This window comes from Gossypium hirsutum, chromosome D07 (assembly GCF_007990345.1).
Source record: "Gossypium hirsutum isolate 1008001.06 chromosome D07, Gossypium_hirsutum_v2.1, whole genome shotgun sequence".
NCBI lineage: Eukaryota > Viridiplantae > Streptophyta > Magnoliopsida > Malvales > Malvaceae > Gossypium > Gossypium hirsutum.
In genome coordinates, this window is record NC_053443.1 from 55,660,270 (window position 1) to 55,684,716 (window position 24,447).

General features: G+C 33.0%; 4 protein-coding genes across 5 annotated transcripts; 2 read left to right on the forward strand and 2 right to left on the reverse strand.

Annotated features, from left to right (window-relative positions):
• Positions 1-869: 869 nt before the first annotated feature.
• On the forward strand, positions 870-3,299 carry LOC107941649 (transcription factor UNE12). Of its 2 annotated transcripts, none has more exons than XM_016875225.2 (6): positions 870-1,428; positions 1,608-1,730; positions 2,027-2,092; positions 2,343-2,408; positions 2,774-2,851; positions 2,937-3,299. In XM_016875225.2, the coding sequence occupies exons 1-6, from the start codon at positions 1,096-1,098 to the stop codon at positions 3,168-3,170; spliced, it is 900 nt and encodes a 299-aa protein (XP_016730714.1). In that variant the 5' UTR covers positions 870-1,095; the 3' UTR covers positions 3,171-3,299. The 2 variants fall into 2 exon arrangements, with proteins under 2 accessions (XP_016730714.1, XP_016730715.1); XM_016875226.2 differs by having other exon boundaries at positions 878-1,428; positions 1,623-1,730.
• Positions 3,300-3,738: 439 nt separating this feature from the next.
• LOC107941650 (NADH dehydrogenase [ubiquinone] flavoprotein 2, mitochondrial) lies at positions 3,739-6,792 on the reverse strand. The gene is made up of 10 exons (XM_016875227.2): positions 6,663-6,792; positions 6,524-6,556; positions 6,320-6,385; positions 5,917-6,033; positions 4,960-5,037; positions 4,762-4,867; positions 4,599-4,645; positions 4,385-4,462; positions 4,204-4,269; positions 3,739-4,068 (listed from the first exon to the last, which is right to left on the reverse strand). The coding sequence occupies exons 1-10, from the start codon at positions 6,726-6,728 to the stop codon at positions 3,961-3,963; spliced, it is 765 nt and encodes a 254-aa protein (XP_016730716.1). The 5' UTR covers positions 6,729-6,792; the 3' UTR covers positions 3,739-3,960.
• Positions 6,793-12,342: 5,550 nt separating this feature from the next.
• Positions 12,343-14,289, forward strand: LOC107941655 (protein OSB2, chloroplastic). Its single transcript, XM_016875230.2, has 5 exons — positions 12,343-12,872; positions 12,966-13,104; positions 13,208-13,292; positions 13,396-13,502; positions 13,866-14,289. The coding sequence occupies exons 1-5, from the start codon at positions 12,499-12,501 to the stop codon at positions 14,049-14,051; spliced, it is 891 nt and encodes a 296-aa protein (XP_016730719.1). The 5' UTR covers positions 12,343-12,498; the 3' UTR covers positions 14,052-14,289.
• An 802-nt stretch (positions 14,290-15,091) lies between these two features.
• Positions 15,092-16,606, reverse strand: LOC107941656 (auxin-induced protein 22D). The gene is made up of 4 exons (XM_016875231.2): positions 16,150-16,606; positions 15,846-16,051; positions 15,631-15,730; positions 15,092-15,525 (listed from the first exon to the last, which is right to left on the reverse strand). The coding sequence occupies exons 1-4, from the start codon at positions 16,323-16,325 to the stop codon at positions 15,453-15,455; spliced, it is 555 nt and encodes a 184-aa protein (XP_016730720.1). The 5' UTR covers positions 16,326-16,606; the 3' UTR covers positions 15,092-15,452.
• Positions 16,607-24,447: the final 7,841 nt, after the last annotated feature.

Consider the following 24,447-nt stretch of genomic DNA (forward strand, 5'->3'; position numbering starts at 1 on the left):
TAAAGAATGTATACAAAAATATTAAAATATTTTTAAAGAAAATTCATAAAACTTAATAAAATTTAGGGTCTGTTTGATTGCCAGTAAAATATTTTCCGTAAAATGATTTCAGGAAAATATTTTACTTTTCTGTAAAATGATTTACTGAAAAATATTTTCTGTTGTTTGATTGAATTTGTGTAAAATATTTTCGGCTGTTTGGCAGATTTCCTGAAAATATTTTTCAAAAAAATTGTTTTTACATATATTGATATATATTAATAAATTTTTATATTTTAAATTATTTTTACATATATTGCAATGATTTATTTATAATAATACTCATTATTAAGCCACAATATTAATTGTTATAAATTGAAAAAAATTAATATCAAATAAATTATTTGTAATTGTGTTAAAAAAACAAGTATTGAATAATTAAAAAAACAAGTTACTGGAAAATCGATAAATAGAAGCAATTTTCTACCGAAAATGAAGGAATGAATGAAGGAGGCGATAGAGAGGAGGGCACGGAAAATGTCTTACGGAAATTAAAAGGGTAAGACATTTTCCCTAAAATGTAACCCATTTTCCCTTATTTTAAAGTTCATTTTCCAAATAAAAAATATTTTTCGTCAATTAAACGCTGAAAAAATTAAAAATAATTTTATGAAAAATCAATTCTTTCAAACATACTCTTAAATGCAAATGGATAACCAAGAAAGCAAGCAAAGCAGAGTCTTGCTTCCCACTCATCAGACAACGCACGAATCACAACGGTGATTAGTTGGCCGGAATTTATTAATATTACAAAATTTTAAAAGAATCGCCGCCGTTTTCTGACCACTGACTATAGAAACATGGACATGGTGACAAATCACAAACGGGAGACCAAAAAAATAAAAGAAATGGTTTCCCACGTAATTCTGATCCAACTCCATTCCCTTTTACGTAAAGAGTTGCATTTTCATCCACCATAAAACCCCTCTCTCTCTCTCTCTCTCTCTCTCTCTCTCTCTCTCTCTCTGGCTCGCATATATGTAGGTGTGGTAGCACTAACTCGCCAGTTCGACTCATGTTTCAACTCACTTGCTTTGCTATCTCTCCCACTTCCTTATGGCTAGTAACCCCAACGAGGCTCCCGCCGATGGTTTCCTCGACCAAATCCTTGGGCTGCCACACTTTGCGCATACTGACACGGGCTTAGCGGGATCCGACGGTGGCTTGGCTGGAGCGCCAATGTTTCTGCACCTCAACTCCGCTGATGGAGCAGGCCATCTCGGACGAATCGGCGGCGGTGGAGGCGGTGCCTTTCACGGACAGGTTTTTCCGTTGGGATTAAGCTTGGAGCAAGGCAAAGGCGGGTTTTTGAAGCAAGAGGAAGCTTCCGGTAGCGGCAAGCGCTTCCGCGAGGGGGTGGTTGATGGCAGAACTGCTTCTGTAAAAAACGTAAGAAACAATGGTAATTTATATTGTCAACTTATTCTACTAATCACCATCATACTCATCATCTAAACAACAGGTTGTGGTCTCAAATATTTACGAGCCATCGCCCATAGTGCTATCATATATTCTTTAAATTTTATCATTGGTGGTGGTGACATATACATATATATATAACTTTCCAGGTTTTCCATGGGCAGCCAATGGCAGGAGCAGTTGCTGCAGCAGCAGCACATCCACCGGCCATGCGTCCAAGAGTGCGCGCTAGAAGAGGACAGGCCACGGATCCACACAGCATTGCTGAACGGGTAAAGCTTAAATTTATTATAAACTATCATAGCAAACACTGGAATAACAAAAAATATCAAAGGGCATTAAAATTAGGAGTATCATGAATGTTAGCCGAGATAAAGTCATATATAGCAATAAAATGATATGATGTAAAGCCCCGTTCATATATAGCATCTTTTAGTAGGAGGGAATCTAGTAGGTGGTGAAGTTGCATTTGATTGCCTACTTCTTATGCCATGAAATTGCAAAAGTGAAGTGAATCTGCTCAACAAATGGTTGCAATTGTGACTAACCATGCTGAACTAAACCACAGTTGCGGAGGGAGAGAATTGCTGAAAGAATCAGGGGGTTGCAGGAACTTGTTCCTAGTGTTAACAAGGTCAGTTCCTTATGCTTATCGCGTCGTAAATTTACTTCTGTTACTCTAACTATGTGCAAATATTGAATGGGCTAATGTCCTAATTCCTCGTATTGTAATAACTTTACAGTTGATTATCGTTGTTTAACTTGGCTAAGTTGCAATCTTTTTGAAACATGGGTGGCTTTAATGGTAGATTTTATGTCTTGGGAAGAAAACCATGTATAATGCATCTTACTCCATTTAAGGTCATGTATGTTTCTTTGTGTAGACTGATAGAGCAGCGATGCTTGATGAAATTGTAGATTATGTGAAGTTCCTGAGGCTCCAAGTCAAGGTATCATTAACTATTTTACCTGTTTTCTCTCACATTTCCTATTCATATTTCTGCTTTACTGAATATTGTGTTGCTGCTCATGTTTATGGGATCAGTCTTTGATACCTTATCAGTTGAATATGCCTTGTACTTTCAGAAGTTTTCCTCTGTCAATATATTCGGGTCCGTGTTGGTGGATTCGTATTCGCATATTCCTTTTTTCTCTTTAGCTAAATACTGCTAAAGCATCACTGAAATTTTCCTGTGGAGGTCTTTTACTAGTTCTTCAAGGGATTCGAGTCAAGAATGTTATCCCTTTTAAGGAAATGAAGAGAAATAAATGGCCATTCTCATTTGAAGAACTTATCTATGAGATTATTGAACAGGTTTTGACCATGAGTAGGTTGGGGGGAGCTGCTGCAGTGGCACCCTTTGTGATAGACATCCCACTATCCTCAATTGAGGTAATGAATTGTATATGTATGGACATATTTTCTTATATATTTTGGTATTCGTTTAGGCAATTGAGGTTCCTGTATTCTACACCAGGATGAAAGAGGTGAGAGTGGAAGAAGCCAACCAGCATGGGAGAAGTGGTCAAATGATGGCACAGAGCGACATGTAGCTAAACTCATGGAAGAAAATGTTGGAGCTGCCATGCAATTCCTTCAATCAAAGGCTCTTTGTATCATGCCTGTCTCACTGGCCAAGGCCATTTACCACACACAACCACCAGATACTTCTTCCTCTATTGTTAAGCCTGAAACAGATCCCACTTCATAAACCTGAGAAAAAAACAAAAGAAAAAGGTAAGCATAGGGATCCCCACATTTTATTTGTCAGATTCTAACTCCCCTAACAAAAATAAGTTGTGTTGTGGGTTCAAATTGCAATCAAAGTCAGATGCCAATAGCTCTTGCCTTTTTGCCTTTCTTTTCAACTTTTCTTTTTTGGGGGGTCAAAACAGGGTCTAATGTCAATCCCTTAAGAAAATACAAGCAGGCCCTTATATGGTCAAAGCTCACTGGCTATGTCTTCTTTTTTGTATCAAAATGGTGAGGGGTAGTGGATGATGATGGAAGCACTTTCCTAGTGTGGCTCTGATTTTTGGTTGGCCATTTCAAAAATGCTTCTTACAATGGTCCAACTTATACTTGATGGTGCTTTTCCAGAATGTAATTTGACTTCCTTTTTAATTTCTACATAACCATAATTGGACGTGGGGAAAAGTAGACCGGGGCTGGGTGACGGTGACGACTCGGTTTTAGCATTGTTTTTGCTGTCAAACAGTTTGTGTTCAAATTTATCACACAACATGCTGGCATTTTGTGAGCTTAAAAGAAGATTAAGGTATTTCCAATGCCACAATTATGGCTTTGCTTCCATCAAAGAATTTTTATGCAAAACAGTGACATCAATCATCCGGTACAGAGACATTTTCGTGATCTAATAATTTATACCAAGTTGAAATTCCAAGGAAAATCCACCAGATGTTACATTGGCAGATAAAAAACAAAAAAAAAATGGCTGCTTGAGCTTAAAAAATTCAACAGGAACATGAAAACTCCATACTTTAGCAGGCATCAAGATCTCGGCAAGGGGGAGGTTTTGGATCACTTAACAAAGTGGTATTTCCTCCTTCAGGTCCACTCATGATACGTTTAGGATTTTGGGTGCCAACCTGATATATAGAAGTCAGATTAGAACAAACATTAGTGGCATGAGCATCATTATGCAAACAAAAAAAATGATAAACTCGAAAAACCCCCAAAGTACTGTGAGGAAAACCAAGCAATTTTCTGATCTAGTTGCTTACCGGTGGCTTCTCTCCTTTTCTTAACATCTCAACTATCTCAACAACTCGTTGCGTAGTAACATCTTCCTGCATTGTTTAAATATGGCAATGCACGTATTAAAATTCCAGTAGGTTATCAATTGAGCACACTGCCTAGTTATGGTTAATCAGGCAAGTTGAAAAGAACTGTACAGAAACCCACGTAGTAATTATACATATATCCTTCAGATCCATTGGTGTAATCAGCAACTGCAATCATAGGAGCATTTACAAAACATCCCTGCAGAAAACATTTACAAAGCTGTTAAATTTGTGAGAGTGATTAAGGAAAAAAAAGGTTAGCATAAATAGATTTTCTAATAAAATTTGGCATTATGGAGAAAAAAAGAAGTAAACATGTAAAGGGAAAGACTTACCATACATTCCATTTCTCCAACCGAGAATAAACCGTCCTTTGTTACCTCTGAATGATAAAAACAATAGATACTTCATATTCAATACAATCTAAAACTTCAAACTCTGACATGAGTTTTACATGATGTGTGTATAAACTGCAAGCACTATGTTTACAACACTTACCATTGCGCTCAGCCCCCAAGTGTTTCAATACGGCTCCTTCAATTTCTCGTGAACCACATATCATGCATGGTGTTGTGCCACAAACCAATAGATGATACTTGCCAACCTGAAAAGCCATTGAATAAATTCATATAGGTTTTGCAACTTTGATCATTGAAAAGAGGTCCCAAGGTGCAAAACATACACATAAATTCTAACCTTTGACCTGTTGAACATTGAATAAAAAGTTGCAACCTCATACACGCGAATAGGAGCAGCTCCCACAACCTTTGCCACCTGCACAATTCATTACATGTTTCATTATAAGTATAATTTATTTAGCTTCTGCTTTATAAAAGGACTGCACCATTCAATATTAGCTAAATGAAAATTTCATGGATTTCAATTATCGTAACAAAAGTTTCATTTCAGGCAGAGAGTAACAACTGAGTGATGCATAATGAAGAAATATCCTTTTATTACATGAATCACCCAAGTACTAAGTAAATTGTTTCAGGGGTAAACAGATCTAGCCACCTCTCTTATGTGATTTCAGATAAAGGAAAAATAGCTATTGACAAGGCCATTATTACAATTGTATAATTCTGCATTTCATTCTTACAATCAAATTGAACACCGGATCAAATAGTTCTAGAAGTAATTATCTGGTTTCCAGTCCTGTAGTTGCTAAGGCTTTTCTTCTTTTATAAGTCTTATATGTAAATCAACAACAGTGTGATACATTTCATAGAGTCCCTAGCATGGAATTTGTCTGAAACAATGATAAGAGTAGCCAAGCATATGGTAACATTGTGGGACAAACATAAGGAACTTGCTGGTGTGGTGAACGCTCTAATAATCCCTTTTTAGATATTAGTTGCATGTCAGCCATATCCTACAAACCAAAATGCAACATACATCACAAAATACGAGTTGGTGATGCATTTTGGATTAAAAACAGCATTTTACTGAACCAGAAACCAAATAGCAAGGAAAACATTTAATGTCACTTGAATTTGCCTCCAAATTTGGTTAGTTTCCATATCTAACAAAACTATAGGTCTCTTCATATAAACTATATATCACTAGATCTCTAAGCATTTGAAAATTACCAGTTCAGGAATATTAATGCATGTCATCAAATGAATTCAAGTTAACAGCATTCACGCCACATACTGCATTCATGGCTGATACAGGAAGCCACCCTCCATGCTGCTGCTGTGCAAGATCTAACAGAGGTATTACAGCAGATTGCTTGTAGTTAGATGGATAATGAGACAATATCCCCTTGACCTATGAATAATAAATTAGGATTAGGTTTAGAATTAAATTTGGATTAAAAACCGTTACAATTTACAAAGCTACTAAAAGTGAAATTAAAAACTGATTCAGATTACATAAAATACAGAAAAGCAATGATGTTACAAACCAATTTTCAACAACAGTACATGAAATGTGAATCTTTAAGATCATTTTAGTAGAGAAAGCAAATTAATGGCATTTGACTTCACTATATTACACTTCTGGGAAAATATAGGAATTCCTCAAATTTTAAGAATCTAGTCATGCATTTACTAACCTTTGCTTTGTTTGCCTCAGAAAATTCCCATGGAAGGTCGGGATTGTTATCTGGGCCATCAATGTGCTACAGCAAAAAAGATTGCGCCAAATTCATTCAATCAACCGTCTTTTCTAGTAGTATTACTTACGGAGGAAAATCCCAGGAATTTTCAGTACATTATGCAACTTAAATATATATATTGCTGGGAGGATTAGAACATACATAGTTCAAGGCAGTGGAGAAGGATCGATACACCTGTGGAACAGGGAAATAAATAAAATAAAATAAAAGAGCGAAAAAATGAGATGGAGAAGTGTTTGGTTGAGAGCGGGAAAATGGAAGAGAAAAGTTAGATGAATACCTGAGAAGATAGACGGAAAGCTTGACGGACCTCGATAAGACGCTGTGACGCAAGTCGAGAAAGCATTTCAAATGCAGGAGTTTTTAAGACCCTTCCTTGGTTAAACTCGATAATGAGAGATTTTGGGAAGAAGAAGATGATGAAAGACGGAAAGAACAAACATTTAAACCAATAGCTTATATAGCTTACTAGTGCGCTTTTCTGGGTGTACGAGGAGCGTGATTTGCTCGTCTCCCATTGACTGCGCCCACTTATTGGGCCTCAGTTTCGTCTTGGATTGGACCTGATTCAAATTTCTCCACGTAGTTCTTAACTTTATTTTGGGTAACCTACACTTAGTAAATTTATATTTTAAAAAATTACAATTTAATCCCGGGCCCATTACATTGCTAATGGAGGTCAAATATAGGGCATTTAAATTTATAATTTGAACACTCAATTATTAGTAAGTTTATATTTTGGTCATTTAATTTCAAAAAAGTTAAAAATTAATCATTAAACTATTATTAAGTTCACAGTATGGTCACTCAGACTTTGCACCATTATTTTTTAACTCGATAACCTTAACAATATCAACAAATCAAGCCCAAAACCTTAGCAAAGCCACTGTCAACCCATGTTTCACCTCTGGTCCAACCAACTTGACCACCTTTTATTCTTAACACACTCATCGTTTCCTTTTAAGCCAAAACCAAGGCCCAATAAAATTCACAACTAAGCTATTCACACACTTTATCTTAAACCAATAATCAAATAGCACCAAAACCATGATCAAAGTAAACAAAAAAGAACCCAAAAAAGCAAATAAAAATTTGAAAAAAGTCACATGTTTCAAAAAGCCCTCAAACAAGTCTTATATGAGCAAAGGGACAAAATAAAATGAGAGAAAAGAGAATCAAAATATTTAAAAAAGAAAACTCAAATGTACTAGATTCAATTAGAAGTTAGTCGAAGAGTTTCAAGAGACAAATGCTCAATCTAAAAGGTCAAAGAGAAAGTATCACTGAGAAGAGGAACATGTTAGAGTAAGACAACCATCCGATGACGGTGGATGGAAATCAAATAGCTTATTCATTAGGGCTTTGAGTTTAAATCAACGAAGTTTCTAGATATTTCAAAGAAAATTAAACCAAAAAGTTGAAAGATAAAGGAAAAACTCTGGTCCAATGGGTTTTTTTTCTTAGAGCGTGATTTGTTCTACCCTATTAATCGCATCCATTTATTGGACCTTAGAAAAAATAGGTTCAATTTGGGCTTGCTTTAAATTTCTCCACGCAATTCTTAATTTTATTTGAGTGAGTGACAATCAATATCACTCAATGACTAGTAAGTTTACACTTTAGTCACTTAATTTTAAAAAGTTACAAATTAGTCACTGAACTATCCGAAAGTTACAAGTTGATTACTAGCCTACTAAGTTGCTAGTGAATGTCTAATGTGGGTAATTGAACTATTATTAAGTTTAAATTTATCATTTGGTCACTTAATTATTGTAAGTTTAAATTTTGGTCACTCATTTCCAAAAAGTTACAAGTTGGTAATTGAACTATTATTAAGTTCACACCATGGTCTCTTAATCTTTGCACCATTACTCTTTAACACAATAATCCAAACAATGTCAATAACTCAAGCCCTAAGCTCTAGCAAAGCCATTGTCAACCCATGTTTCACCTCTAACCCAACCAACTCCAACCACCCTTCATTCTTAATGCACTTACCATCTTCGTTAAGCCAAAACCAAAACCTAATAAAATCCACAGTTAAGTTGTTCACACACTCTTACCTTGAACCAGTAACCAAATAGCATCAAAACCACAATCAAAACAAACAAAAAAGATTAAATAAAGTAAATAAAAAAGAAAGAAAGTATCATGTTTCAAAAAACCCTAAACATAACTTACAGGAGCAAAGAGATAGAATAAATGAGAGAAAAAAGAATCAAAATATTAAAAAAAGAAACTCAAATGTACCAGATTCGTATATGAGTTAGTCAATAAGTTTTAGGCGACGAAGGTTTAATCCAAAAGGTCAAGGAGAAAATATAGTTGAAAAGAGGAACATAATAGAGTTAGACGTCCATCTTATGATGCTAATAGAGATCAGTGAGCTTCTCTGTTAGGGCTTTGAGTTTAAATGTAACACCTTGTTACTTAACTCGGTCGCTGAAGCAACCACAATCAAATTGTGTTTGAAATATGCAATTTATTGATAATCAATCAATCAATTATACAATCAGCATGAAATACAATCATTTTCGGGCCTAGTACGAGCTTACAAGAGCTCTAAAGCTAATTCAAATTTGAAGAAGGACTAAAATGAAAAGATTTCAAATACAAGGCCAACAACATGGCGTGAGGGAGTTTCTCGTCACGACGTGACTCATTGTCCAATTTCATCCCGACAACCTAAGATTAGTGTCACAACGTGGTTGCCTCATCGTGACGACATTCGAACGACATCACGATGTCACATACTGTTTTAGCCAAAAATGTACTAAAGTGCACTCAATGTTATCCCAACATTCAATTTATTATTTCATGGGTAAGTTAAACATGAATTACATGTATTAGACAATTCAAAACACTACTAAAACATGCATAGATGATTCACATTCATTCTCCAATACTTACCAATTCAAATACCATTCAAACATTCTATGGCATGACACAACATATTCAACCATACCATTTTAAAATAAACATCAACAATACATACATGTCACAATGCTAACTTGCGCACACCTAATAAACTTTCCAACCATTACTCAAATCATACTTACATTATAAAGGTATTAACTATTATCACATATATTCATGCCAATTCACCTATTCATAGCGTACCATCTAACAATATAATGTTAACTTTTCAACTATCAACCATTCAAGCCATTATGCATACTTATCTAATTCACACTTCAAGAACTTCATTACGCATACATATGATTTATACCATTATCAAGATTACACTAAACATATATATAAAATGCATCAAACACCAATTCATCCTCCAAGTTTAGTAGAAGATAAACAAATGACTCTTTTAGGTACATGTCATTAAACTACAAGAAACATCACCAACTCGCTGAATTAGGGATTGCAGTTGAATGCTGATATTGACAAGCATACACATTCAAAACCTAACCTGCGCATGGAAAACAAAACCGTACGCTGAGTACAACTCAATGGTATTGCTATATTCAAACATTAGAACATAATATAAATCATATAATACAATGAATTAATGAACCAACAAACCGAAAATTCGAATGCAAGTTGAATGCAAGTTAACATGTCAATCTACAAATCCAAATGCATCACTTGATTATATAATGAATTTTTTATTATCTTGAATCGAGCTATCACAATTGCAGCCTATACATTTTTCCATATATCAATCGAATCGATTAAATTGTGCAATATCAAATTCACATTTCGGACTTATAATCTGACATCTGCCTTCCACCCTTATTTCAATTTCATTTATAATAAATTTCTTAATTCCACATATGTAACAACTTATTTCATCACAATACAGATTGAATTGCACATTTATAATAATATACAATATTTTCAAAACTATTCATTTTAGTCCTTATAACTAGCAATCAATCCAAATCAATTCAAATAAGCTCGTTTTATCATTTACAACGTACCTTATGATCTTACCATGCAACACAGTTCATAAATGCAGCAATTGAAATGGTTTAGATTATAGAAATACAAACCATAAACTTTGAGCTATTTATTGATGGCTTTATCTTTTCCTTTTTTTTCGAGGAATTTGAGTCGATGTTAGCTACAGATTAACACAAACATACCAAATCATCCATATACAAATAATTTCACATTCAATTGCTACTTTAAGAAATTTTTTTATTTTATTCAATTTAGTCCCTAAAACCGGGACTAACATAACTTTAAATCTAGAACTCAAATTTGCAAGCTGATTTTATTATAGTCCTAAATGGACCTCCCATTTCTCATTTCTACCAAAATTTCAAAATTTGTGCATTTTAGTTCCTATTACACAAAACTATAAATTAACTTCACAATTTAGTCGTTTTTCACTCTTAAGCTTACAATCTATCAATTTAGTACCTAAAACTTCAAGAATTCATCAATGACATCTTTCAAAAACTTCAAAAGTTACAAAAATTAACACACGAGTTAGCTAGATTAAGCTCTGAAGATTTAAAAAACATAAAAATTATAAGAAAAAGACTAAATTGCACTAATCAATTGAAGATTTATACTTTAAAACCCCTTGGCGGAGGTTTTCTCTTTTTCCCACTTTCATACATATGTTTTTTTTAATAATTTAATTTTAATAATTTTTTATATTATAAAGTATACATATATATACATTAATCATTTACCGCCCACTAATTCCATTATGGTATAATTATCACATTGGTCCTTAATCTAAGTTTTCACTTAAAAATGTATAGTAATTTAACCTTTACCACTTTTATAAATTAGTCATTATACTTTAATTAAACACTAATTTGATAAAATTACTTATCCAAAATTCAATTCATTTCTAATATAACTCCATAAATATTTAATAAAAATATTTACGGTCTTGGTTTACGAAAACAGAGTCTTGAAATCAAATTTTCTAATACCACTGATTTTCGGATCGTTATATTGAATCAACAAAGTTTTTGGATATTTCATAGAAAATTAAACCATAAAGTTGAAAGATTAAGTAAAACTCCATTTCGATGTGTTTCTTTGTAGGAGGAGGAGGCCAGATGATGACAAGATTATTGGAATACAATTGTGAAGGAGGTCCCTAAAACTCTAAAACATTTGAATAGTTTAAGGACCAACTTGTAACTTTTCTAAAGTTAAGTGACTAAAGTGTAAAATTTCTAATAATTGAGTGATTTTGAGTATAGTTTACCCCATGATGAATAGTAAGTTAACCACCATCAAACATCCATTAGCAACTTTAACAGCCTAATAACTTAAATGAGAAATTTCGAATAATTTAGTAATCAACTTATAATTTTTTGAAATTTAGCATGGTAGTTGGTACCGTACCTGTACTGGTCGTACCGGTTAGTATGTATTGTTTCAGTCTTAAACCAATACCAAGTAGCTTATGTACTGTTTTGGTCAAAATTTTGGTGTGTTTCGGCTCATTTTGATTAATATTGGCTTGTACCTGTGCGTACCGACCCATAACGGTTGGTACAAAATTTTGATATTTTAAAACAGATTTAAAATTTTTCATTTTAACCATTTTAACTTTTCTATAATCATATTTAAAATCCGAACCTATTAAATTAAATTAAATTATTCAACCTATTTAATACTTTTAAAATTTATATTTATATATAAATATATTTATATGAATGTAATTGAGATATATTTGCATGTATATATAATATATTTTTTTATAAAAATAATATATAATTTAATAAGAAACTAAAAAATTTGAGTATAAATATATATGAAAAATATTTAAATATATAATTTATCAAAAAATTAAAAATAAAAATATAAAAATATATGCGTGAAAAATATTTTAAAACGTTTATAAACTTAAAACGGTACATTGAAATATATCGGTGTATCAATATCAAGATAAGAATGGTATATCCAATGGTACGGTATTGAGTTACGATTACTTTAAAATTAATTGATCAAAGTGTAAACGTAATAATAGTTGAATGACCTTGGCAGCAATTTACCGCTTTATTTCATGTGCCGCTTTAACATTCTGAAAATCCAAATTACAATGGCCGGCGAAGAAGCCGAACGCATTTCTCTTTTCTACCCTTTCTGCTTGCTTTTAGCCTTCTTGGCGCCAAAAAGGAGAAAGTGCCGCTATGGCGTTTGGGCAAACCCTAGTATCAAGCCGAAACATGTTGTTCACCGTCGTCTCGCAAAACCCTAAACCAAACACCAAAACCCTGGCTTTTTTCCCATCTCCGACTCCCCTGAACTCATCTTCTGTTCTCGCTAAACGACAGCGTCTTCCCTTCCGAACGCTAAAATGCTCCGTCGATTACAGAGACCAAACCCACAACCTTCAAGTATCGTACCCAAAACCCTCTGAAATCCCGTGGAGCAAGGACCTCTGTAATACAGTGCACCTAATCGGCAATGTCGGCTCCCCCGTTGAAGTCAAGCACTTGCCTTCTGGTAAAGTCCTCGCCTGGACACGACTCGCCGTCAAAAAATCCCCCACCGACACTACTTGGTAAGTTTTCTTTACTTGCCTTTCTAGGGTAATATGAAAATTTATCCCCAAAATTGTACCTTTTGTTACCCATATTTTCTCTTTTATTGTTAGGATTAATTTGACATTCTGGGACGAGCTGGCCAATACTGCGTATCAGCATGTGGAGAAAGGAAAACAGATATATGTATGCGGTCGTCTGGTTTCGGATACGGTTGAAAGTGATGATGGCAAACAGCAGACTTATTACAAGGTAACTTAAAATCTCTATAACCCCCCCTTTTTTTTCCTTGGCTCATTGAAGAATTGAACTATATATTCTTATTGTTTTACTTATATTTGGTTTCACATTATAGATAGTTGTCCAACAAATAAATTTTGTCGAAAGGAACTCGCCTTCAATGGCTTCTAATGATCGTGGCTTTAGTGGGATGTCAAGTAGTAAGTCATATTTCTTGAATCACTGAAATACATTTTTGGATAAATAGCAATGTGACTTTGTTTTCTTATATTCGTAGTCTCTAACTTGGATTTATTGTTGCAGATAGGAAAGTTGGCTATAATGGTGAGAATTATGTGGGTTCTGCTATGGAACTATGGCAAGCGTTTTTCGCCAATCCTACTGAATGGTGGGATAATAGGAAAAACAAGGTAGCTGTTTAATCTCATTGTTGAAATTGGAAGTGCTTTGCAATCATATTTGATGTGGTTGTATGCTTTTGTATTTACTTGTTTGACCTTTAAAATTGAAGGAGATTTAAGAGTTAGCTTTAGTCATTGAATTGCCAATGCTTTACATGCATCAAGAAGATCATATTAGATTTTGCTTTTGAATCAGAACAAGAGTTTGCTTTCCTGGCTGAAAAATATTATATTTCTATTGGGATAGGTAGATGAGTTACTACTTTTATGCTTGTGGCACGATTGAACAACAGAATTAAATGATTTACTATTGAAAATTTGTGAGCACTTTGTGTTAGCTGTTTAACTCGATGTTGTTTCCTCCATGTACAGAGGAACCCAAGATATCCAGATTTTAAGCACAAGGATACTGGAGAAGCTCTATGGATTGAAGGTAGGAATACTCCCCATTGGGTGAGATCCCAGTTGGAGATACTAGATTCTAGAATGAGCTCTCTGCAAGATGAGGATGAAAGGATGTTTTCTTCGATGGCCAGTGACAATCTCCTGCCTTTTTAATGGTTTATATCAGTGTGTTTATGATGTTTCTATAAGTTGATTGCGCTTGGCAAGGTCCCTGCATTTTGTATGCAAAATTTTTTGTAAGTCTCAGTATGCTTCAGATGTATAGCACTTTGTCTGTTCTGTAAAATATTGCTTCTTCTACAAGTTTTAGTTTTATAAGCTTTGTTTGACCTTTTTTGAACATCTGAAATGTCATTAATTACCATGAAGATATTGATGATTCACAAATCAATTTGAATGCTTTAACCTGGTTTATTATTCTGATAATGTGGCAAGCATGTTATGAATGAACACCAGTACATATCAAAATAGTTTTATCTAAATTGAATAGTATAAAGAATAACTTAACCTTTTCCTCTCCTCATATCTGGATGATAGATCTCAGAACTCGACTGCATTCTGTTGCCATTTTTTGTCCATTTGATCTCAACTGCGATCTGTGATTAAATCTTGTGTTCTTTCATCCAATTTGTATGTAGGCGACTGACCTAATGAGCGTTGACCATTGCTTCATGAGTTTTATCTTAATTTTCTTTTCGATTTTTAAAAATTGAATGCTGTTTGGTGTAAGTCAAGTTAAATTAGAGTTACCATTACATAGAGAAGAGAATTTCTGGGTTGCTCTAGCTACTTGTCCTGCCCGTGTTATTAGTTTAGTTACTTTTTCTGAGGCTCTCATTGCAAATGGAAAACAACACCTCATTTTTCCACTTGTCTATCAGCACCTTCAAGTTCTTTGTTGGTGTTTATTGCATGAAAATTCTAATCCCATATCATCTAGCTAGGATTTGTTTACTCTAGTGGGAGCATCTGTATTGTGTGATCTTTGAAAATTCTATGCTTAACACAGAATTCCAATCCCTGTGTTGGCAAGTGTTCTAGAAATATTCTCTTCTTTTGACTAATCAATGGGTTTCTCTTTTTGTTTGGGGTGAAAGAAGGGGTTGCCTTTCTTTCTTCCCTTCTGTAAAATCTTGTTATAACAGAAGAAACAAAATTTTCAAATGAAACACAACTGTTTAGAAGTAAACCAATTAAACCTTAATAGTTTATTTCATTTCATTTAATCATCTTGTTACATATATGCTTAACCAGGGGAAAAAATTGTAAAGCAAATAGTATTTCCTTTGTACAGTTGGGTCTCTCAAGTATTTCTACATTGTTTTTCTGCCTTTTGGTTTTGTGGTATATGCTATTTATAAAGAAGTACATGTATTTGAAATAATGGAGGCTGAAAGCCAGCCATGGTTGGATTGAAAAGGATGCAGTCTCTGAATTTTTCCTCTAGCAAATGGCACCTCTCACTTCTCAGGAAGAGCAGGCTTCATCTTCCTTGTGGAATTTGGATTATCCAAGCCAAAGAAAATCTCCTTGTTTGTTCTTTTTTTGGGCGTCTCATACGCACCCCAACCCCCTGGCTTCTGACCCTTTCATGATTCTCAGCCTCTTGCAAGAGGAGATGAACATTCTGTAAACACAAGGAAATTAACAAAATTAATGAGTTTACTTTGGAAAGAACAAAGGGTATATGTATATATAGTTCAAGAGAAAAAGGTTTGGAAGAGGAACTTACTCCCAGGGAACATCTCCAACAAGCATCCAGTCACCATCTCTGTCTTCATATGTTGGAGCATAGTTAGATCCATTGTAGCCTTCCCTCTCTGAGTATGCACCTTTAAAATTGCAGATAAAAAAAAAAACCAATCAGACTACAGCTTTTTATCATGGGGTTAATTTCATTTGATTTGTCAAGGGAAAACAACAGTTGGGGATGTTTTGAAATCTTACCAATGGTAAGCTTGAACATGTTTTCCAAAGCCAAGAGGAGTTGAGGGTAGCTTCTATAAACCTTGAGATCAATCTTTCTGAGATAAGGAGCTCCGTCAACGCTTACTTTGACATACATTCCTGTCCCGCCTTCAACGTCATCTTTCTTGCCTTGTAAACAATTTTTCCGGTATGATCGGACTGGTGGCCATCCTACAATTTGTACCCTGCATTCATTCATATACATTCACCCAACCATTAGAATCTAAACTTTTGCTTTGGCTAAACGTTTCTAAAACACAATTATATATATATGTAGACATACTTGGCAGGAGGAGCAGTGTCTTGATGATCTTCCTCTGTGGTCGACCTTGATCCCTCAGAAACAATGTCAGATAAGGTTCTCTTGTTAGGCCTAGGGGTCATTTGTCTCTCGGGCTCATCACTGCCAGGTAATCCCAATCTCAGTTCTGTTGCCTTGAGGTTGAGATCATTCTCCATTGCTAACTTACAATGATATAATTGTTTGAAACGAAAAAGGCTTGGGGATATTGGTTACAGTGGGGTTCCTTTATATTTCTTTGTTTGCCAAAACCGTGAGTTGGAGTTGTTGATGATGAGAGATATGCGAAGGCAGATCACTAGTTTTATAGGGACGATAATCTAAGCTCCTCTTGCATGCGTTTCATTGATGAGAAATAATAGAGCCCCACGCACGCGGTGTCGTACGCGCTTCATCGATGACCAATGAAAAGGGGTTTTTGCTCCGTTAAGAGGCGCGTGGGTTGGATGGATGGATCCTAGACAGCAACAGATATGGTTGTCTTTCACATGTTGGGACAGCGTTGAGTTTGGGTGCCCTGATTAAGGGGGACAAAGGAAGGACAAGCACAGCCGATGGTATTGAAGACTGTGGACCAAAATGGACGGTGTAGATGGGGTGGTTTTGAGAGTGAATCCTGGAGCGTTGGATCACGAGAACATCCGCATGTGAATAAAAAAGGGGTCCCACGTGGATATCCATGATTGCTGTGGCTAGAATTCAATGTGGGACCCTTTCTTTTTAATTTGCTTGCGACACATGGCATGTGGCAAATGGGGTACCTCTTTGTTTCTGTTTCATCATCTTTTTTGGCTTCATATTTTAATTTAGTATTTAAGTTTTTTTCCTGTCCAATTAGATATTTGAACTTGGCCAAATGGATACTAAATTAAACATTGAAGCCAAGTTAAGGTACTAAAATGCATATTACCCATCGTTTTTTCACTTTCTTGCTAGCTTCCCCTTCTCTTAGTGGGAAAGGGTTCCACAAATTCAGCCATGGGACATTGCCAGCCAAGCTTTGTTGGGTAATGGGGGCAGCTTTATTTGGCGGTGCCAATGTAAACCGAGACACAGTTGCTTTAACCTAACCAAACCATACCCACAAACACCCATCAAAATACAACTCACATTTGTGAGCCGCAATGGACAAGTGGAGGTGCCACGTTTTGAATTTGGAGCAAACCATAATTTCGATTTGCTATCTTAGAATTGCACTTCAAAAGGACCAAAGAAAAATGGGTCCACAACCATTTCCACCCCAACCAAGCAGCTTTTTATGCAATAAAAATGGTTAATGGGAGGAAACACACGTGTGGTGTTTTAAATGCTGATGGTGATAGTAAAAAGCCTGTGGGCCTACGTCCACACGTGGTGGCCGGAAAGTAAAGCTCTAAAAAGAAAAAATTGGACTCTCAGATGGAGAAGAAGCCCAATAACCCCATCAAGATCAACTCCCCCACCTATTGTTCCCTTGTAATTAATGGGTTCGGCCTTTGCTTCCCATGCCCATCAACCATCTCATGCCATCATTTACATGTATGATGATAAACTTGGAATAGCTCAATGGATTTTGAACCGGTCCCCTTTAAAGCATGGTAGGATGGCGTTTTTTTTTTTTGAAGTAACTATAGCATTTGATTGTTTTGTCTCACCCATCTCGATATTTTAAATTTATTGTTTTATTATATATTTAACCTTTTTTTTTAAATCAAAGATGTTATAATATTGTTACCCAACAAACCCTAAAATATTCATACATTATTTATATGTTAAATGCATATTAAAATTATAAAAAATAACTAATAAATAATAAATGGACATATTTAATATTTATGGAGGTGATAGCAATGAGGTCTTGGTACAGCTAGTAAAACCGAAGGTCTTATGTTAAAAAATCCAGATTCAAGATTTATCATGTATAATTATATGAATAAATCTTCAAATCCATGTACAGTTGTCATGTATAAGTTTTAATTCAAATAGATTGATTCATCAGTTTTAGTATGAAAATACTTCGTAATTATTTAGATATATATACAAATTTAACCAGTAACCCATAGAAATTAGCCCACAACAAAAGGTAAAAACCTTTTCTTATATGACTAACCAAAATCAAAATTTCTTTTGCAAGCTCTTTTTATCAAACAATCATCCAAGAAGAGAATTGGGTTCAAATAATAGTTTAGGATATGATCATTTTAAAAGCAAAAAGTACAAATTTATGGCTAATCAAACCAAACCATTAACCATCTTTTCTATAAAAAAAAAGTACCCTTAGCTGGTAGCACCCATTCAAATTCAATTATAGGACACTAAAGTCATCAAAAAACAAAACCCAAAATGTAGATTCAAATTCAAAACCTTGACTTGGTATCAATCACACGTGAATGTGGGTACTAATTTTATTAATTGTCATGAGTACAACCCCCCTCCCCAACCCCCCTAATAATAGCATAAACTGGGCCATTCTCTTGCTAAGATTGGGCCCAATCTTGCACTTTCACAGCTCTTCCATCCATGGGGTTTTATGGTTTTGGCCCCTTATCGACGAATTTAATCTGCATGGTCCCTTTTGGCTACCTAAAGGTAAGACAGGATATCCGCCACTACCCATTCCCATATCCATCTCATTACTACTTTCTTGGTGTTTTCCTCTTACATATGTCAATCCCTCCAAAAATTTTGGTATTCAATAATCGAGTTTCGATTAAATTCATAGTCGAACTAAATTAAACACTTAAAAATAAAAGGTACAACTTTTCTAACATTGTTTTCTCTTTTTATATTATTTAAACCCAAAACTTTATTTAAAAAATCCATTTTAAAATAGTTGGTCTTTTTCTCATTTCCCCCCTCTCACCAAGAAAATAAAAATTGGATTACTTGGCCATAAGCATTGCCACAAATTTCAGCATCTATTGTTTTTCGTTTTTCTTGAAACCCTTCCTTATTTCTGCTGTTTCCCATTATGACTCTAAGTTCTAAGAAATTAAGATTTAGTCAAATATTGGGTTTATTGATTAATTAATTAATGGTAACATAACTTTAGGGTTTTGTCCCAAAGCACCAATTGCATTAAATTGGACGGTTACATGCAAATAATAATAATGATAATAAAAAGCATGTTTAATTAGTTTGCAAACAAGGAATCAGAATTTTTCGACCTCAGTACTAGTCAGGCACATTCATCAATTGCTAGCTAAAAGATAACAAATATTGAGTGGTATCATATGTTCCCAAAGAAACTAATCAGATTGTAGATCAGATTGCCAAGATCGTACACAGTGACTCAGAGAGTATCAATATGATAGCAGAAGCCCCTCAACTTGATCGAGGACCTTGCTAATGATAAGTCCAAGGGCTTGTTTCACATGATTACTTTTTTATTTTATTTTCTTTCGATAAATTGTGTTATTTGAAGAGGAGAGAAAAAAAAAGATTGATCCAAACAAAACTTTGAATTGTTGTTGTTGGGAGATTGAGCATGATTAATCTTAAAATAGTGAATGTGACACTTGATGTTGTGAGTGGATATGCATTGCATTTGAAACAATTTCCCCATAACTTCAATATCAAAACCCCAAACCTTATCATATAGCATCTAGCCCATTGTAACCATTTGAGTCTGCCCATATACATAGCTATATATTAAACACTATACTTGTTCTAATCTACTTTGCTAAATCAAATCACAACTTTTATTAGAGGGTTACAATCTATAAGTATTGAGTACAGTTATAAGTTACATTATATTCTTAAAGAGAGAATAGAGTTTGAATTTTGAAGATAATATTGTTGAGAGGAGCAATCATGAACTCCGAAACTGTAAAATGAACATTAAAAATACAAAAAAAAAAAGAAAAAGAAAAGAAAGAGAGGACTAGAAATAGAAAATTCCCAATAAAAGTTAAAAAACCTAAACCGAGCCAAAATGGTTAGGAGGAATTCCACTCAGGGATGAAGTGAGAAAATTTTTTGGGCTGAAATTATGTGGTATATTTTTACGATAGCAAAAACGTAATTTCATCATTTTACTAGCTTATATTATTATAATTTTTAAAGGACTAAATCAAAATTTTTTTTATCATTTTGAGAGACCAAAGTATAAACTAAAAGTTAAACTTTTCATTTTCCCTGACTCCATCCCTGAAGTGGTGAAGCCGAGGGAGTTGGCAAGAGCCCTGCCTCTCTTAATAGAAAACTTTCCATTTAGTCCCTTTTATAATTTATAAAATTTTAAATTAGTAATGGTAAAATTACACTTTAGCCTTTCCAAAAATGATAAAAAAATTGATTTAATCCTTTAAAAATTATAAATAAATATGATATTAAAAATTGTATTTTTTCTATCGTAAAAATATACAATTTAATTCCGCCTCAAAAAAATTTTTAACTTCGCCCCTACACTTTTGATTCCATATAATCATATTACCACCATCAAATAACACGGAAACAATGAAAAACTCACACCAATAATCTTAATTATTACGTTAAAGAATGTCAAATAATATTTTTTAGAGGGGAGAGAGGGGGTTTAAACAGTATCAAATAATATTTTTTTAATAATCTTATTATAGGTTTTGATTATATCTATTTTTTTACACAATCCCTAGAACTACCCATAGCTCTTCCCTAACCCATAAATAGGATGAAAATGCACTTTAACATATTCAAACCCATGTCTTCTTGTATTAACAACAATACCCACACTAATCGAGCTGATACTCAACCCGCGAAATAATTTAATGTTTTAAATCTTCATTAAAAGTAGCATCTTAAGGTGAGATGATTGCATGGGTCATAAGTGCAACCACAATCACTAGTTTTTCTTTTTATATAAAAAGATTCACATATTACTAAAAAATAATAATATGGAATGGATCTGTTCTTAAAAGCATTGAACTGAGATTACATTAATTAAGGGTAATAAAATATAGATATTAAAAGCATAAAATTTCCGGCATAGAAGGGTATGGAGGAGCAATAAGATTCTTTCATGTATCAGTTTTTGACCATTTTTCAGTTCTTTCTGAACCCTCAACCCTTACCATTTGACCCTTTTTTTTTTTAAATCTCGATGAACATAACCACCGCCAATAGGGAATAAAATAACAGTATCTTTGGTCAATAATGATGGAATTATTATTTTTATCTAGAAAAAAAGAAGAAGAAGAAATGATCATTGGATTATAATGATGATGATCAATCATGATCTATATTTTATATTCTTTTTAAAAAAATTTACATGAAGTATGTTATGGAAGGACCTTATTTTTTTAATATTGATTTAATTTTACATTATAATTGTATTTAAAAAAGTAAAAAAAAGTTGGTCGAGTGTTAGTTTGATTGGCACCGGTATTGTTGTCAATGCAGGAGGAATTGGGTTTGAGTAGGGGTGAGCGTTCGACCGAATTGAGTGAAAAAATTTCGAGTGAATTGAGTTCACGAGTCCTATTTTATCATCTTAACTCAATTGAAATTTTTTCGTATCGAGTCGAGTGAAATTGTTCGAGTTATATTAAAAAATTAAATATGTCAAATGAAAATATTATTACAGTATAACTAATTCCATGTTAGAGCATATAAATTTGAAATCATATATATTTAAAATTTTTTAAAAGTAAAATAAAAAAAAGATATTTGAGTATGATAAATTTGAATCATTAATTAGGTCCAAAATTATTATTTTAGAAAATTTTTAAAACTTTAACTTTTTTATGTATTTTTTAGAATTTTTATATATTTTTAAAAATATAAAATATAAATTTTTTATAAATATTTTGAATTCTAAAAATTATTTTGAATTTTTGTTGAGAGAGAGACTAATTTGCTTATTTTCAAAGTTGACAAGGACCAAAAGGGTATTTATACCAATATGTTATTCGAATTGTGAAATTCAACTCGACCCGAATTTTGATTACCCTTAAATTTGAGTACGCTAAAGCATATTATCCTCCTATTTAAGAGTTAGAGGGACTATAAATTGTTTTAAGTATAGTACAAAAAAACAAATTTACTTAGTACTATTTTTAGATGGACACAAAGTTGGAACCTACCTTTGATTCTTTGTAGGCAAACTTAGTGTCAAATTTTCATACCTAAAATCTTCATGTACTCAAAAACTAGATTTAGTCATTTAGATATTCTTAATTTGGATAAACAATATGATCATTTTCAATAGGGAGGGGGGACAACAAATTTTGTCAAATCCATGATTAAATATGATAATATTAAAATTTGGGTTTAATTCTGTTCCTAATCTCTTTATATTCTTTGCATATTTGAAATTTGTTCTTTTTATTTTATTTTTAGAAATTCTTTTATTTTATTTCTTTTAATTTAATCGATCAATTCATTTAATAAGACTGTAAATTATGTAGCATTGTTAAAATAAATAAATAAATAAAAATATTGAAAACCTTATTACCCCAAATTTAATATTAGTTATGTGAATGTTTTTTTTAGTGCCTAACAGTAACACAACTAGCGCGACTCGAACCAAGATTACATCTGGGACGATAAATACCCTGACCATCAGGCCAACACATGGGGTTCAATATCTTTTTTTTTTAACGGCACATAATCTAAATGGAAATCATATTTACAGTTTAAAAAACAAACTAGTAAAGGAGGTAAATTATTGAGATTAAAAAGTAGCGGGATTTAATTTCAAAAATATAAATTTAAAATAACGAATTATGATTTTTTTTAAAATTTCTCATATTCCGAAACTGCGAGTTGAGTTAATTAATCAGAGTCGTTTGAGTTGAATTAATTGATTTTAAAATCAACTGTTAATATAAATAACTATTAAAAAGGGAAAAGAAAAGAAAATTGGTATTTATTATGCAATATATGTATATAATTACTTACTAATTAAGACTTGATTAGGGTGGGTTATGTTTAAGGATATAATGAAAAATATTTTTTTTTAAAAATGCTCAATTAAATTTTATATATATATATTTAGAAGGAAGTGGGATGCCCTGTAGCGGCGCACATGGGATAGGGTTAGAGACAAAGGCGACACAGAGAACCATAAGCAAACAAGTTCACATGGCCACTTTGTGGGTCCCCCTAAATTTTTCCCCCTCCAATGAATCTTATCACATGCTTTTTTCTTACACTTGGCTGCCACTTTCTCAACCAACCGTTATTCATCAAATTTAATTAAATAATAGTATTTTTATCAAATATTTTTCTATAATAAAATTAAAATTAATAATAAAAATATTTTAATTCAGTCTTTAACTTAATTGGCATTAAAATTGTTGTTAATACGGGAGGACGTGAATTTAAATTATTTACTTTAAAACAAAAATCATGCATGCACTTAATTTTTAATAACAAAACCAAACAAATTTTTATAATTCAAGTTATTTCATTTAATTAATTTTTATAACTATATACATTATATTTATATTAGGATTTAATTAATGAAGAGCATGAAGTTAAAAAAAATTCAGATTTACCACATCATTAAAAATAAAGTCTACAATTTTTTTTATAATGACGTATATTATTCATTAATAATGTCATTGAGTCTTAGTTCTATTGACATGGGCATTGTTCCTAATATAGGAGGATGTGGATTCGAGTGTACTCAAATGAATTATCCTTCTATTTATTTGTTGGGGAAAAACTATGTATAGTTCTAATAATTATGTCAAAAAGAACAGATATAATTAAAACTTATAATGAGATTATTTAGGAAAAAAATCACACATATATATATACATTAATAATGTATACATTAAATATATCAACCTTCTCCCCCCATAAAAACTATATAACTATACGTTAGAAGTTAGAAAAGTTAAAAGGTGATATTTATGATGGAAAAAAGGTCCATATTATGTTGACGATTCAAAAAGATATGGAACTTTACTTTCTAGAAAGATATGAATGATTGCATAGATTAATAACTTTTATCACTTTTTTCTTGGACTAATCAAGATTTTCCTTTTTCTCTTTTATTAAAGTTCACGGCATAAAGATTTACTCAGCATATCAATCAATTGAGTATGGATATGTGGATTGAGTTTTAGTTCGATTGGTATAACATTGTTGTCAATGCAAAAAGATGTGAGTTTGAGTGCGTTGAAGTGCATTATCTTTCGTTGGAGAGGGATTATGAGTAGTTATAAGCATTTTGACAAAAAAAGAGCATATATGATCAGAACCTAATTTCATTTATTTAGTCTTACATATAAAATTAAAATTTATTGATAGAAGATGTCGCAATAATTATAAAATAAATTAAATCATCTCATCTATTAATAATAAAAAAATTTA